Here is a 15,655-nt window from a genome sequence, read left to right on the forward strand (position 1 = left end):
AAACAGACATTTCTATATTCCTTTATGAATAAGTATTTTTTCTTTAACTTCACACCCTAAGCATAATATGAGTTATAGTGTTATTTTTTTAATAACAAGTTCCTCTTTTTTCAGAGTCATACATGTAGTCCTATCCTATACATTTATGGAGCACTGAAGGTGTGATAGTACTTTTCTTTTTTGCATTTCAACATTTTCACGACCATATCAGTCGTAGGTTCCTTTAAACATTTTTTTTTTCTTAATTGTGGGGGCCGGGAATGAGCCATATGTAAGGGCACTAAATACAGTATATAAACATCAAAATAATTGCAATTTTAATGGTTTTTGTTCATGTTAATTGGACAAAGTGTGAGCACCCCCCCCCCCCCCTGAAAAAAAAGCTTTTTCCACATCTCTTCTGGAAACTAGACCCAGGTTTTAGACATAATACACCATTATGGATAGCATCAAACACAATATCTGTCATCACAAGTTTATTATATTACCCACAATATGGTAATGAAAATGACAATATTGATGTATGGGGTATAGGATCATTTTCAAATAAATACATATCAATATCTAGCAATGCATGTATCAAAGATAATGCCTTTTTTTTCCTTTAAAACTGTTTCAAAAAGAGATTCCACCTTTGCTTGCAAAAGCAACCAAGTTCAGTCTTTTCTCAGAAATGAAAACAGCATCAGCCTCATCCAGGCCTCCACTGCATACCTACTGGGCCCTGTCTCACAAAGAATTGCCTGTGATCCAATCAACCACAACTATGGAAAGCCAGCAACATCAACATCTAACATGCACAGGGATGTTTGTTCACAACTTTTGCTAGGTATATTCATAAGTTCATTGTATCTGGATCGCAACGCGTCCCTGCCTCAGCTATTCTAGTCCATAATTTGTTTCAAAGAGGTTGTGGACTCCAAAAGAAAGGGAAGTGTATTAGGGCTTAAATCCAATACAGAATTCACCCTTGAATGAGAGATTTTTTAAAGCCTTTGTTTCATTATTTTTATTTTTCTTGTTCCCTCGATTTTGTACTTTAATCATGCAATAATTTTTGTTAATATTGTGATTTTCTTGATTTTTTCAATAAAAATAGAATTATAAAAAAAAAGTTCATTGTTTTCTTGACAGTTTGGCGCGTTTGCCTTTGTTAACAAAGGACATTTTGCAAATTTCCTGTAGAAAAAATTATGACACTGTTGGAGTTCCATAGAGTTACGAGTGATTGGATCAATCGTCACTCTTTGTAAGACAGGGCCCTGGTATGTGATTGCCCCATCCTGCAATATAAAAGAAAGTTGAACTTTTGAGAGCTTTCAATATTCATCTCAGATGTTACAAACTTAAGACAACAAATCTGATATCACAATCACATAAAAGGGGATCTAGCCCCTTCTGTGAGGTAACTCTTTTGTGCAAGTACAGAAGTAGCCATGTATCTAAGAAAAAAAATCATTAAAACGTGGATCCAACCTACTTTTCAGATAATCTATATTGATGTCCGAGTAAATATTCACTCTCTAAGAACAGTAATCTATCTATGAAAAATAAAGAGCAAGCATTTACACCATAATCACAAACAATTATTTCACACATAATCATAAAGAATACTATTTGGGGGCATGGGAAGGTGTACATGTAAACGTGATTATGATTGTTAAAATGAGTACTGGTACAATAACACTCATTTATTTTCCAGAACGGCAGAAGCAGTGAGAATATTTGCTTGGGTTAATTTGTACAGAATTACAAATAATGCTTTATTTTTCTGATTTCATTTTGCACATGTTCGAGACATCAAATCCATTATCTTTTCATTCATCATGTTATGTTTTGTTTTAACAAATAACCTTTACTGTTTTAAGAACGCACATTTGACAAAGTCTAATCAATAATTATATGACTTTAGACACATTCACATTCAGGGGACATGGAACGGTTTTGAAAGTGGGGGGGCTGACCATGCAAAAAATCACAATCATTACCCCCCCCCCCTCCTCTCCCGCTTCCGCAGCCATTGACATTTGAGTTACAAAATTGTATGTTTTATATGATTGTATTCTCCCATGAAACATCCAATTACATTTCTCTACAATATTTTTATCACCATACAAATGACATTTTGAAAGACTTTAGAAGTGACAACACAAACACATCACATATAATTTACTTCCAGCAAAACATATAGATTGAAGAATATCATTCTCAACCTGACTTTATTTGAAATAAAGTTATTATTACACAAAAAACATCTGGGAAAGGTAAATGGAAGCCTACACAAATACAAAGACATAATCTATATTAATATTAGAAAGTTTTGGTCCACTCCTAAAACTAGTGTTCACACCTAAAATGCCCTTCCCTTCTGCTTGTTCTCCAGAATAGCCTTTTTTTAAGGGAATTTCAACCGATAACTTAGACCAGATGTCTTTCATACTTCTTCCGAGTGGTCCTAAAAGATTCGACCTTGGCAAAGTTACCTGTCAATGATATTATCACTAGCATTCTATTGATGGTGTCATATCCATCACCTCTATAGAAACAAGTTATTGCCAAAAATGTACACATAATTTCAATAAATATTCTAATTGTTTTAAATATACAACAGCAAGCCTGTAGCAGGGGGGGTCGATCAATTCACAAAGTTTTTCAAAAGCAAGAATAATTGGGAGGAAAAGGAGAAAAAAAAGAGAAGTGATTGAACCCTCTAATTCAAAAGCCTGGCTAAGGGCCTTAATACTATGCATTTTTATGTTTTTAATATTAAATATTATATTATACTCAATTACTCATATGAAGGCTGCACTATACAAAAGTATGATTATTACCATTGTTATTGAGACAGTCCAAATATGCAAGAGGTCTTTGAGTTGAATAATAATAGCCCTAGTGGAAGAAACTTTAGTTTTGGTTTCAGTCAAGGGTGGTGCCACAGGGAGGGGAGGGGGCAGATGAGGCGACCACACAACAAGTTTTCAAGTAGTAAGAAAAAAGTGACAAAAAAGAGAGAGAAAAATAAGAGGAAGAAAGAAGGGACTAGGGTATAAATAGGAGAGGTACAGAAAGCGTAACTCTACATGTATGATACTGTACCCAATAATTCAACCGAGAAAAAATCATGACAGCATGTTTAGTCCGTCTTCCCCCTCCCCCCCCCCCCTTAGAAAAATCCTGGCATCACCCCCTGATTACAGTTAGAGATGTAGGCCTGGGTCCCGTCTTACAAAGCATTGCGATTGATTTGATCAACCTCAACTACATGGAAATCCATAATTGTTTCTACAGGAAATTTGCACGATGTCCCCTCCTTTTTGTAAACAAAGAGGAGCACATCAAATTGTCAAAGATAATGGTGAATGTATGAATATACGTCATATCTACAAAACATTTTGAAAAAAAATGCATTTTAGATGTTGGCATTGCTGGCTTTCCATAGTTATGATTGATCGGATCAATCGTAACTCTTTAAAACCGGGCCCTGGTCCCAGTCTTACAAAGAGTGATAGATTCCAATCAAACTAACTGAAACTAATCTTAAATTATGTACTTAAAAGATGAAAAAACTAGATCAATCACAAATAGAGTATGATTCAAGTCTATTGCAATTCTTTGCAAGACTGAAGTATTAAGTTTAAAGCAGAATATTACTACTAAAATTTTTATTATGAATACTTCACCGTACACTGCTTCTACTGGATAAAAGCATTAATAATTATTATTTTCATTATAAAATGGAGTTATATGAAAGCACAAAGTACTGTTACAAAGTAACTTAAGTAATATTACTAATGTTTCTCTTTGGATCATTGTTCCACATTATAATGTAAGTACTGTCCACCATTCGATTGAGAAAGTGAAAAAAAAAACGTTTTTAATGTCACCAAATGGACATTATAATCCATACTGTTTTATCAATAGAAAAAATCAATGCGTGACTGCATGAATGTAAACACTGCATCATATATGCATTACTTTACAACATTTGTAAGACCGCATTTGAAAACACTAGCAAGAATCAAGATGACGTGATTTACTATAAAACAAAAAGTAATAGTCCAATTTTTTAAGAGTAAGGAAATAAAACTAAATTTTGAATAAAGTAAAAAAAAGACATTTGGCATCTATTTCATGGTACAGTCATTCTGACTATAGAACAGATAAACACCCACGGAGCCTGCTTCATAAGAATTCAAAACTTTGTAATTATAAAAAATACCATGGTAACTGGGTAGTCTGCTGTGCAAACCCTTCACTCTAGTAAAGGGGTCTGAATGCAAAGCCTACGATGACTTGTGTACTGAAGGCCCTCTCACTCAGAAGTGAAACAGGAAGGATTTGTGCTTGTCTTTGTCTGCAGACCCAATAGTTGATCAAAGTTTCAAACAGGGTCTGTGCATGCAGACTAGTTAAGGGGCTCAGCAGTTACTATAGTAGTACTAGTAAATCATTGTGAAACAGGCACCAGGGTCCAATTGAATATAAAAAGTGTGAGTTTGCCAAATCTGATTGGCTGAAATAAGCAGAATTGTAGAAAAATTTCAGAAAGATTTGACATGTCAAATGTCTGAGATTTGGTCTGCGATCCCACTGCAACAAAGCGGGTCACAGTTGCAGCGCGTTGTAGGTTGGTGCATACTCTGTTATTTTGTTATTGCGATCGCATCTCAAAGTGTGCCACTGACTTTACACTTCGTGGGTTTTCCTTCAGTATGGGGATCCAGCAGGATTAGTACCTAATAATAACCATAATAGGCATTTATATAGCGCTATCTATCTCGAAATATTATATTCCAACGCGCTTTATTATTACCCGGCTTTAGCTCGAGCTGCCTTTCAGCGCTCCTGCCGGGTACCTATTCACCTCACCTGGGTTGAGTGCAGCACAATGAGGATAAAGTTTTTGCTGAAGGAAATTATGCCATGGCTGGGATACCTACATGTAGAATATTTGAGCACTGGAAATGCCAGATCTAGCTAAGCCCCACGTAATAAGAAGCACCTTGAACAGATTATGCACTCATTGCCTATTTATAGCAACAGACCAAATGCTTATCTACTCAAGCACAACTGCCATTATATCTCTATGTATACCACTTCATTGAAGTCACAAGATATTAAGTATATATTGCACACATAAATATATCATTACATAATATCATACATTAAACTGTTTTAATCTTCGACCAATATCTATCAAATGAAACAGAGTTGCAAGCAGTTGCATCGTTACAAATGATTCTGTTTGTAATCAAGTGATAAAGATAAACTTTAGTTCTGGTTGAGAGGATAAATAGTGATAGATACTACATCAAAGTGATTGGGAGAAGAAGAATTATCATCATCATTACAGCAATCCATTTCATAATAAAGCAAATGATGCACAGGCACTGCTTGCGACTGTGTTTACCACAAAACTGCATTTATAACACTGTACTCATTGCTGTATGTTAAAGTCAGATGGGCATTAGCTTCATGGGGAGTTGATCATCATTTGCTGACCCCAGACTTTGTGAAAAGCAGTGGAAATGCCTGTAACAGAGGCATCTTTGGGGGACAGCAAACTTGGTGATGTACCAGTTAGAAATTCTTCGGCCAATCCTGCTTCAGGCCAATCCGCCAGTGAAAAGTGAGAGAGTAATTTCCAGTGGTTCTTCACGTCTGCTGGTCTCATTCTACTTTGCATTGATACACATATCCAAATGGTGTCGATTCCCCATCAAAATGCACAATAATCTTTCTTTACGCAGGGAAAGGGTAGAGTAGACTATGATGTGATTATGATACTCGCAGCATAACAAGGAGGAACAGGAAAAGGATCATCGCAAGAATATCTACGTTGTCCCTTTGTCATCCTCTTCATCACTTTCTATATCTTCTTTTGTTTTCAGGAAGAAAAGTGGGAACATTCCGATGAAGCAGCCTACAGCTATACCCAGAGCACGAGACTGAAAAAAAGGGGGAAAATTAAAAATACAATTACAATAAGTGCATTATAGACCATCTCATTCATCAGATATTTCCCAAAGAAAAGTAGATTTCACCCTGAATATCCAAAGGACTTTTTGTTTCATAAAAAGCACATTAAGCAAGTAGTGAGTAGTGACAACCTCAAACTTTCAAATGTCAAGTGAGTCACGTGCCGCACACATTACAACCCTCTGCAACTCAATTTTGGTATAAAACGTTGTAGAATTTGATGCAAATATAATTGAGAGCTTATTGATCTAGTTTAATTAGCCATAGTGTCTGACCTTATCGATGACAGACATCACTCTCTGACCTTTTTATCACAGTGGGGATTCGAACTTGTAACCTTGCGATTATGAGTCCAATGCTCTAACCACTAGACCACACATCCAAAGTACACATGACAGTACCCGAATGGAAGAAGATAAAAGGCATACTACTACATACCACATTAGCGGTCCATCTTGTCTTTGTTAGGTCTTGTTGCTCAGGAGTAAGAACTGGAACCTGTACACCTATCTTAGACACAAAAGCCTCTACGGTACCTGCCAAACTACATGCATAATGATAAAACAAATTGTTTTCAATGCACTTATCATTATTACAACAACCGCATTCAGTTGAAAGTGCACATCATACATTTATTTTGTTAATTCTGGGGCTGAAGTGACATTACTCTGTTTTTTTTTTTCTTTTATTATTTGTCATCCGTTTGCTCAACCTGTCACATTATTTTGCTACAACTTGTAATTCACACTGCTAAAGACAAGGTTTGAATCTTCATTCAAGAAGAAATTCACCCTGAAGAAAAGTCTCTTGTAAAAATACCAGAAAAAAATTACAACAAATATTGGTGAGGATTCAAGGAAAATTCCTTCAAAGATTACCAAAATTATCAGAATTTTAAGTTTTAGGTTTGTGACATGAATACGAGCAGCTGCCCAACATGTTAAGTAATATAAAATGCATATCAAATTTAAATTTCTTAATGCTTCATGATGTCCAAACTTTTTTAACTTTGAGGAGCGAGTGTGGAATAATTTGTCTGTTGATATACTGAAGGTACAGTCAAAACAATTATTCATTTTTTTTACACAAAATTACATTTTGTTGATTTGTTTTACCATACGATATGTGGGAAAATGATGTAAAAGAAATAAAGATTTTAATAATTTTTTTAATCTTTTATGGATTTGCCTCAGACCTTTACCATAAAAAAAAATTAGCTTTTCTTACAACAAAATTTTTGTCAGAGTGAAATTTCCCTCTATTATAAAGGTACACATCTTTTCCTCTTCAAAAAGACAATAACTCATCCCTCCCCCCTCATTAGTATTCTGGAAAAAAAATCTGATATGGATATCATATGACACTAGTAAAATTGAACCCCAAGTGCAAGGTTTTTTGACTCACCCTATTCCTGCAACATCAGATATCATATTGCCAAAGCCTGCCGCTGTGTAGACAAAGAAAACATGATGATCACAATTAGACTAGCTTTTGGACAGAAATTTGATCTGACAACATTGGAATGTGAACAGTCCAAGGTTCAAGTGGACATAGGCGAAGGGAACAATTTAAAGTTGTCATATACTTAAGTGTACATACATGCTTTAATGGACAAAAAAAAGAGCGCTACACTGGCACAAGTCAGATGGTCCCAGACCGGTAAAAATTGCTATCGGGCCAGTAAATTTTGAGAAATAGCCAGATATACTACTCCGACGTGACCCGTAAAAATGACATGAAACTGATACAAATGATATTTTCTTCTCTTTTATAAATGATAAACATGGCTCTGGCATGTCACAAATATGGCTCAATAAAATTGATGTATGACTCTCATGAATTATATATTGTGTGTGTGTAGCCAACTGTTTGGTTGTTGGTGTTTTTGGGGGGAGTCAAAATAAATTTCTTGATTTCTTTGGACCAGTAAATTTTAAGTTCGGACCAGTGTAAGTTGGAAAAACTGGCTATCTTCTGGTCCAACATGATCTGGTCGGACCAGTAAAAGAGGGTTGGTGTGCAGCCCTGCAAAAACATTCATCAAGTAATACATGTATCTAACTATGAATACAAAGGCATATGAAATTCATGGAACGGGACAGAGTCACTTACCAGCCATTGTTGATATACTTAGTGCACCTCCTATTGTCACATCAATGTAATCGCCCTGAAGTAATAAAAAAAACATGTTTCTGTTTACAGGCATCATTCACAAAGGTGTTACCTGTGGTTATCCAGGGAATAATTTTCCTGGTAGTGCATCACAATTTGCTCCACAAACTTTTTTATAGCATATTTCAACAGAAGACTGTAAATTACTTAGTTGATAAATTTTCTCTTATGACCAAAAATGCTATTGGGCAATTCCACAGGTTGGTGGACATGAGCTTAAAAATTCAAATTCAATATTTTCTTGAATTTTTTAATACTTTAAGTCCTTCATACATGATAGTTTCAGGAACAAGAAATAAAAAGTTTATTTTTATATGTATACTTTGGAAAAAAATGGTCAAAAGTTGTGCTTCCATTGTGTACCAAAATACAAGAAAAATAGTGAAAAATGAAATATGCCTTATTACCATTTTGTTGTTGCAACAACATACCACTTTATATATTTCTGAAGTTTAGAAGAGTCAAATTACTTAAAATACACAACCGCTTTTCAAGTAAATTTGCAGTACTCATTCAAAAATAAATATTGCAACTTGTTCAGGTGATGTAACGTGAGTAACCGAAAAAATGACTTTGTTTTCTGAGAGAAAAATTCTTCACAGTTAATTGGTGGGATTTTAAATTCTCTTCCTTCAAACAATCTTTGACACAGTGATGACTATCAAAATCATTAAAAAGTACAATTTTTTTATAAAATTGATGAAGAAAAACTGTAACGTGAGTAACTTTGTAACGTGAGTAACCATCCTGTAATGTGAGTAACCAGTAAAAATTATTCAGTTCGGTAACATTTTCTGTGGGATGTCAAGTTTTAAGTCTCATGGTTAGTTGTGAAGTTATTTTTGATTAATTAAAAGCAAAATGAGGGTACATCTCTTTGATGCGATTCTTCGTTCATCAAAATATCAGTGGTCATACAATCACACAAAAAAATTGAATATTAGTAGAAGTATTCACAATGCGAGAGTGCATTAGTAAGACTTGGTTTTGATTAACCAAACTTTGAAGAGTGTTTGAACAACACATTGAATGCCCTTACCTGTAACCCTACCTGTAACCCTATCTAGGCCGGTTTTTTTGGGGAGTTGATATGGCCCGGGGGGTGGGGGGGGGCTCCCAGGCCCCCCTTGAGATCTCGGCCATTGGCCGCACGATCACGCCGAAAATTTGCATGCACCTTGTCTTGGACATAATCTACAATACTATACAGTAATTTATTTCATGCAAATTGGTATTAAGCGATTATGCTAATTTATGCATAATTAGTAAGCGAAATCATACTTTTCCCTCGTACTCCCTAATAAAGCTCCAATTGTTCCAATTTTTGGTATAAAATCTCTTTTAGATGTTCCTAGCAATGAATTTTACACAAATTATTGAATTTTTAATGACACGTGTGTTGTTAACCATACATGGACAAAATGTAACGTGAGTAACCGTAACGTGATTAACCATATTATCTGCACCCCAAGTAAAAACCATGTGTTCTTTATTTTTTTAATTATATACAAAGTTTGTGTCCCTAATATACTTCTTTGAAATGGATATAATCAACTTTCATAAAAGCCTTGTATGAGGAGACTTTTCACTTATGTTGACTTTTCATTTTATGCATGTCCAAATCATGTAACATGAGTAACCAACACATTCCAAAGATTTACCAGGAGCATAATAGAATTTCCCAAGTTTTGTTTTTATGCGAAGGACAGTCAGACTGTGTACTTTGTTGTGATAAGGGGATGTTTAGTTCCTATCAATAATAATGGAGTTACAGCTCCAAGTATGAGTCAAGGTGTCTCCAAATGTAACGTGAGTAACCGTGGAATAGCCCTATTCAAATTTGTAGAGTAAAATTATTCCCTCTTATCATATACGTGTAAATGTAGGCCTACAACACAATTATGTTTTAGTACTGCATATAAGTTATTATAACGTTGCCTACATGTTATTCAAATCTTTTGGGACATCAGAAATCTGTTTGACTTTTAGAGAGATCTGACTGTCTAAGAAAGCACATGAATCACATAATTTGGGTCCCGTAAAACAAAGGTTAGCATTTATTTGTGTCACGCTTGATTTTCATGAGCGATTGAATGCAATCAATCGTAGAGATTTTCTTCTACGATGATTGCTAAGCTTTGGGTTATGGGCTCCTTGGCCCCGATTTACAAAGAGTTACGATTGATCTAATCAAGCTCAACGGTATGGAAATGCATCAATGCCATAATTCATTCTACATGAAATTTGCACAATGTCCTTTGTAAAGAAAGAGAAGCATTCAAGAAAACAGTGAATTTATGAATATACATCATGTCTAGAAAGTATTTCGAAGAAACTCATGCTTTCACTTGGACGTTACTGGCTTTCCATAATTGTGGTTAAAGATTGCTTCAACTAGGGCAAATGTATGACTTCTGTCAGGTCAACTTTTGCAAGTTTAACTGTAAATTGGTCATCTTCAATGAAACAATAAAAACTTTCACAAATTACACATTCAATAGTCCAGTTGAGAATATGATGAAGATTACTAGACAGTGAATATAGTTGCTTCAAGCCAATTTATTTCGTTAATATTATAGAAAGAGACAAACTTACTGCAATAATCATGATGGCATTGTCAAAGAATCCAAATCCAATAAATGGCAGAGCATTGCTGATGGCAACTAGAAAAAAAAAACAAGGAAAGAAGTAATAAAAAATGACCTGCAGGTTGAAATGGTGGTCATTCAAATCTTAACAGCATCAACGAATATTTCAAGTAGCATTCAAAATAGAAAGCAAACAAAGAATCATGATATGGTGGGGAGAGTAAATAAGTTAAGAAAATTATTTTCCAAGAATAAGACTTGTTGTTGTTGAGATGGGATGGAACAGTAAAGACGTCTCCAGTCTCTACAGCCCAGTATAGGCAAGTAATACTCACCCATTCTTAATTGTTGTCTAGTTGGATTGGGTATAACGACTGTCTCTGGAAGCTCCTTATCTGCAAGAAATGGAAAGCCATGATATGAAGAACTTGAAAAAAGGGTATGAGCTCGCATACACTACATGCAAAAGGGACTAGAGTATATCCTTCATAAAACATTTTCAGTCTTTTTTTAAAAACCCTTGCAAATTTAGCCCTTTAGCCCTAGTTTTCCTAGCAAACATACCCTTTTTTACTATTTCAGTGTTTTTGACACCCTATTGTAATCTATCTTGAAAAAGACATTCTTTTAACACATTTTTATTTGAGGGGGGGGGTCACTGCTTTTACCCCTCAGTACTTTTCATGCAAAAATGACTCAATTATGAAATAAGGGCTATCTTCCTGGGGGGGTCACTTGCATTGACAAGTGGATACCATGCATGCATGACCCCCCCCCCAAATAAAGTAGCTCCACCCTACTGTGTTAAATGTGGGGGGGGTCACTTGCATTGACAAGTGGATACCATGCATGCATGGTATCCACTTGTCAATGCAAGTGACCCCCCCCCCCCAGGAAGATAGCCCTTATTTCATAATTGAGTCATTTTTACATGAAAAGTACTGAGGGGTAAAAGTAGTACACAAGTTTTAATCAACGGATGTAACAGTGCTTAACCTACCCTTCCTATATTGTCAATCTAGATCACTCATTCAATGAACAAGGTTATAATATAACCTTGTTCTCAGTTATATCTCCATGTGTGGCATAATAAGGGTGGCAATGTTTGGCTTATTTTCTCTTTTTCTTTGGGGCAAATGCTTTATTTTTGTACACTGACAGTTTCTATTACACCTATTATTCATATAACTTGGCTCTTATTTAAATTTGATTCTTTAAATCATTTTTTTCTTAATTAAAAATAGAGATTAAGAAATGAAAATTTTCTTGCCATATTACTTTCCACCAATAGAGGGCGTACCCAAAAATATGCCCAAAATTCAAGTTTTTGAGCGCTCTGGTGAATACAAAGTTATTCCCAAGTTACTAATGAAAAATAAATTGCAACTGTATGGAAATTAGTAATTTTGGTCACAAAAGTGATATTTTAATGAATTTTTAAAGTGTGTACCCTGTACAACATTGGCATACCATAGTCCTACCTGTAGGTTCCCCACAGGCAGGGTGGTAGCAGTGAACAAGTGGTCTAGATGTTGAACTGTTTAAAACTGTTCTGAGTACTAGTTGCATGCAGAACATTTACCAGATACTCTGAGATAGAGCAAAAACTTGAAATTAATTGATTTTAGCCCAGTAGGAAGTAATGCCATCAAAGCTTTTTCCATATGCATCACCAGAAAGCAAGGTTGCCCTACACAGCAATAACCAGTGGCGTACACAGGATTTTTGAAGGAGGGGGTTACTTTCAAGCGGGAAGAAATGTTGACAATCAAAAAAAATTGTAAAAAAGGTCTTCACCACATTGTCATTGAGGTCAACTTGTACACCATGAAAATTTGACAAGCAGAAAAAAAAGAAAGAAAAAAGGTCTTCAACATTTTTTATTTTTTAGGCAGGGGGTTCGGTATCAAAATCAAATGATTTCTTTTTTAATTTTTAATATTTAAAAATGCCACAATATTTAACCTTTTCTTTCTCATTAATACAATCTTCACCTGTACCTGTTTACTATCTATACTCTAATCATCAACACAATAATAATCATCATCATAATCCTAGTCCAAAAGATTCTTTTGTTTGTTTTTTGGCGTGGGTGCACTTTCGCATCCTCCAAGCTGAGACACTCGCGTTTGCCGGGACAACTTACCGCGCTGATGTTTGCGGAAAACGCCCGGTACGACCGGTGAGTGGGAAAAAGTGCACCAGCAGCATGGCATTGGCAGCGCTGATTTTTCTGAATTTACTTACCAGGGGTACTTTTCGTAGAAGCTTCTAGGTCTACATTCTTAATGTTTTGGTACTTTAATAGTTCAGCTAAAAGAGTTTCTCTTTCCTTGCTCCTTAGATTTGAAATAAACTCTTGAGATCTTTGTGGCAGATCGAGTCTCCTCCTATTTCGAAGTCGAGTAGCATGTGTGAACTGAAAACGTTTCGGGACATTCCAACAAGAAGTATTTGGATCAACGGTTAGAGTCCTTATTCCACAAGATCCTTTCAATAAACTATGCTCAACGAACGAAGTGACTGCTAGATTTCCAGAGAAACCGCTCATTTTGCATTTTATTACTGATTTACACGTAAAATCTCTAAGTTTGTATGCCATTCTAATTCCTGTCATGGGCGCTGCCATTTTGCATTATTAACAAACTTGTAACAAATGATGGCGCTATGCAACTTTTCTCAGAGTACTAGTAATCTATTGGCAGTGACAGTTGGAAAACAATTTTCATGGGGATATCTGGAAATACTACAAGAGTAACTTTAATAAACTGTATTATATTCTTAATTAAGTATATTATTTTCAGTTCATGAAAACAGGAAATATTGCCAACCGTACAGAAAGTGACACATTGGTTAAAGAGTATAGAGATACGGAATATCAAATAGCGTTTAAAAAGGGGAAGCTGGGGTGCAATGCACACCTTTCTTAATACTATGGATGTATTGGTTGCTTCATTTGAATCTGTTTTGTTTTGTTTATTCGTTCAAATACAGATAGTTGTACCAGAGCAGGATGCATCGTATGTGGGTGTACGTGTGTAGATGGATGTGTGAGTTTTGTGACGGAGGGGGGGGGGTGAGCTGTGGGTGGTGGTGAGTTTGAAGTGAGCTTGTGTGGGTGTCTGGGGGGTAAGGTGAGTGTGTAGGGACGTTTTAAGATAATAACCTTCCTCTTATTAACCGTTGAAATAATCTTTTATCCTTTTTTATATTTCTTGTACAATAATTTAATTTTCTATTCAGGGAAAAAAGTAATCTTTTACAAAGTGTGTTTTTTCTCTTTATTTTGTCGATTGATATGGGCTTTTTATCTTTAGTTTCACATTGTCATAGAAGAGAAATTTGGCAGTTTAATTTCATTTGTAACCATTTAAAAATATTTGTAATCTCATTGACATTGATAGGCCTATATATATTTATTTGTTTGTTTATTTGTTGTACACATGCAAATAAACTTTATTTATATGAATTGTTATTGATTTGAAAGAGGAAGAAAATAAAATATTATTCCAAAAAAAAAATCTATTGAATAACAATTATTGTTGTATCATGATCAGTAGTAGTAGCAGCAGTATATAGTAGTAGTAGTAGTAGTAGTAGTAGTAGTAGTAGTAGTAGTAGTAGTAGTAGTAGTAGTAGTAGTAGTAGTAGTAGTAGTAGTAGTAGTAGTAGTAGTAGTAGTAGTAGTAGTCGTCGTAGTAGTAGTAGTAGTAGTAGTAGTAGTAGTAGTAGTAGTAGTAGTAGTAGTTGTAGTAGTTGTTGTTGTATATTGTTATCATGGAAAATGTGGTAAACACATTTTTAATCCTAAAGACATAGGATTGATTGATTTCAATGAGTAGAGATTTAAAAAAATGATAATCATGTTTTGGGGCAATTAACTTGAATGCGTTTTACGTAGCCCCGGACGTACGAAGCTTTAATTTATCACCGACCGGGCGTCGCAAATTAGGCCTCAAGAGTGACGCGAGAATCTAACCCTCAAAAAGTCAAGGTCCTTCGCGACAAAATCCTCCTCGCAATTCGTATTTGCAACGCAAACTTGGGGTGTCAGGGCTCAGTCGACTCACAGCCCCCGCCCCCCCCCCCCACTCCCCAGCCTAGCTTGTTCCCCTGGGGCTAGTTCACATAATAAAAAATAAACTTTGTTGTTTACCAGTGGCGTATGGTGGGTCAAGGTATTGTGGGGGCACCAGCAAGAAAATTGAGTCACTTAGTGGGCGCGCGAAGCGCGCTCAATTGCTAGGTATACTGACCTAATAGAGACATTTTAATGACTGTCATTAAACGGATATGTATCTCAATGATCAAATAATGCGTGCGCGAAGCGCGAGCTGAAAATTTTCATATTCAGACCTAAAAAGGGACATTACAAGCAAATTTTTTTTAAATCATGATTTGTACCTGTACATTTTAAGGATTATTTTTAGGAACTCATGAAGAGCATACATATCTTACAATGGTCATTTAGTGCGAGCTCCAAGCGCTTGCTGATTTTGTTAGAATTACATCTTAACACAGGAAACACTTTTTAGTCCTTGTAAATCATGAACATGATACGTATCTCACTTGAAATTCAGACCTGAAGAAGGGGATTCTGTGGCTTGTTTGTAGGAATTCACTAAGACCATACGTATTTTACTAACCACAGGATGTGAGTTCACGCGAAGCGCGATCGAGCTGAAAAGTTAATATTCAGACCAGAAAAGGGACATTTAAGGACTGTTTTAGGAATTCATGAAGAGCAGACATATCCCACCAAATTCACTTTTGCGATTATAAGCACGGATCGGTTGTTTGTTTAATATTCAGACCTTTAAAGCGCGAGCTGAAAATTTGTGATATTCCACGCTCCTGAATACTGGACATTCTAAGCATTTTTTTAATATACTGACCAGAAAAGGGACATGATAAGG

The 15,655-nt window shown here is 35.5% G+C and overlaps 1 protein-coding gene across 1 annotated transcript; it reads right to left on the reverse strand.

Moving 5' to 3' along the window:
- Positions 1-463: 463 nt before the first annotated feature.
- LOC121431424 (transmembrane protein 65-like) lies at positions 464-13,399 on the reverse strand. Its single transcript, XM_041628994.1, has 7 exons — positions 12,987-13,399; positions 11,075-11,134; positions 10,747-10,814; positions 8,092-8,146; positions 7,384-7,426; positions 6,418-6,523; positions 464-5,948 (listed from the first exon to the last, which is right to left on the reverse strand). Exons 1-7 carry the CDS (start codon positions 13,366-13,368, stop codon positions 5,835-5,837), a joined length of 828 nt encoding a protein of 275 aa, XP_041484928.1. The 5' UTR covers positions 13,369-13,399; the 3' UTR covers positions 464-5,834.
- Positions 13,400-15,655: the final 2,256 nt, after the last annotated feature.

Source organism: Lytechinus variegatus, chromosome 17 (assembly GCF_018143015.1).
Source record: "Lytechinus variegatus isolate NC3 chromosome 17, Lvar_3.0, whole genome shotgun sequence".
NCBI classification, from domain to species: Eukaryota; Metazoa; Echinodermata; class Echinoidea; order Temnopleuroida; family Toxopneustidae; genus Lytechinus; species Lytechinus variegatus.

Excerpts from the sequence above, each read along its gene's own strand:
- LOC121431424 (XM_041628994.1), bottom strand. The coding sequence starts at position 13,368 with ATGGCAGCGCCCATGACAGGAATTAGAATGGCATACAAACTTAGAGAT. Across the intron at positions 10,815-11,074 it reads TAGACAACAATTAAGAATGG|TTGCCATCAGCAATGCTCTG; the intron begins GTGAGTATTACT and ends TTTTTTTTCTAG. Across the intron at positions 6,524-7,383 it reads TCTGATGTTGCAGGAATAGG|TTTGGCAGGTACCGTAGAGG; the intron begins GTGAGTCAAAAA and ends TTATGCATGTAG.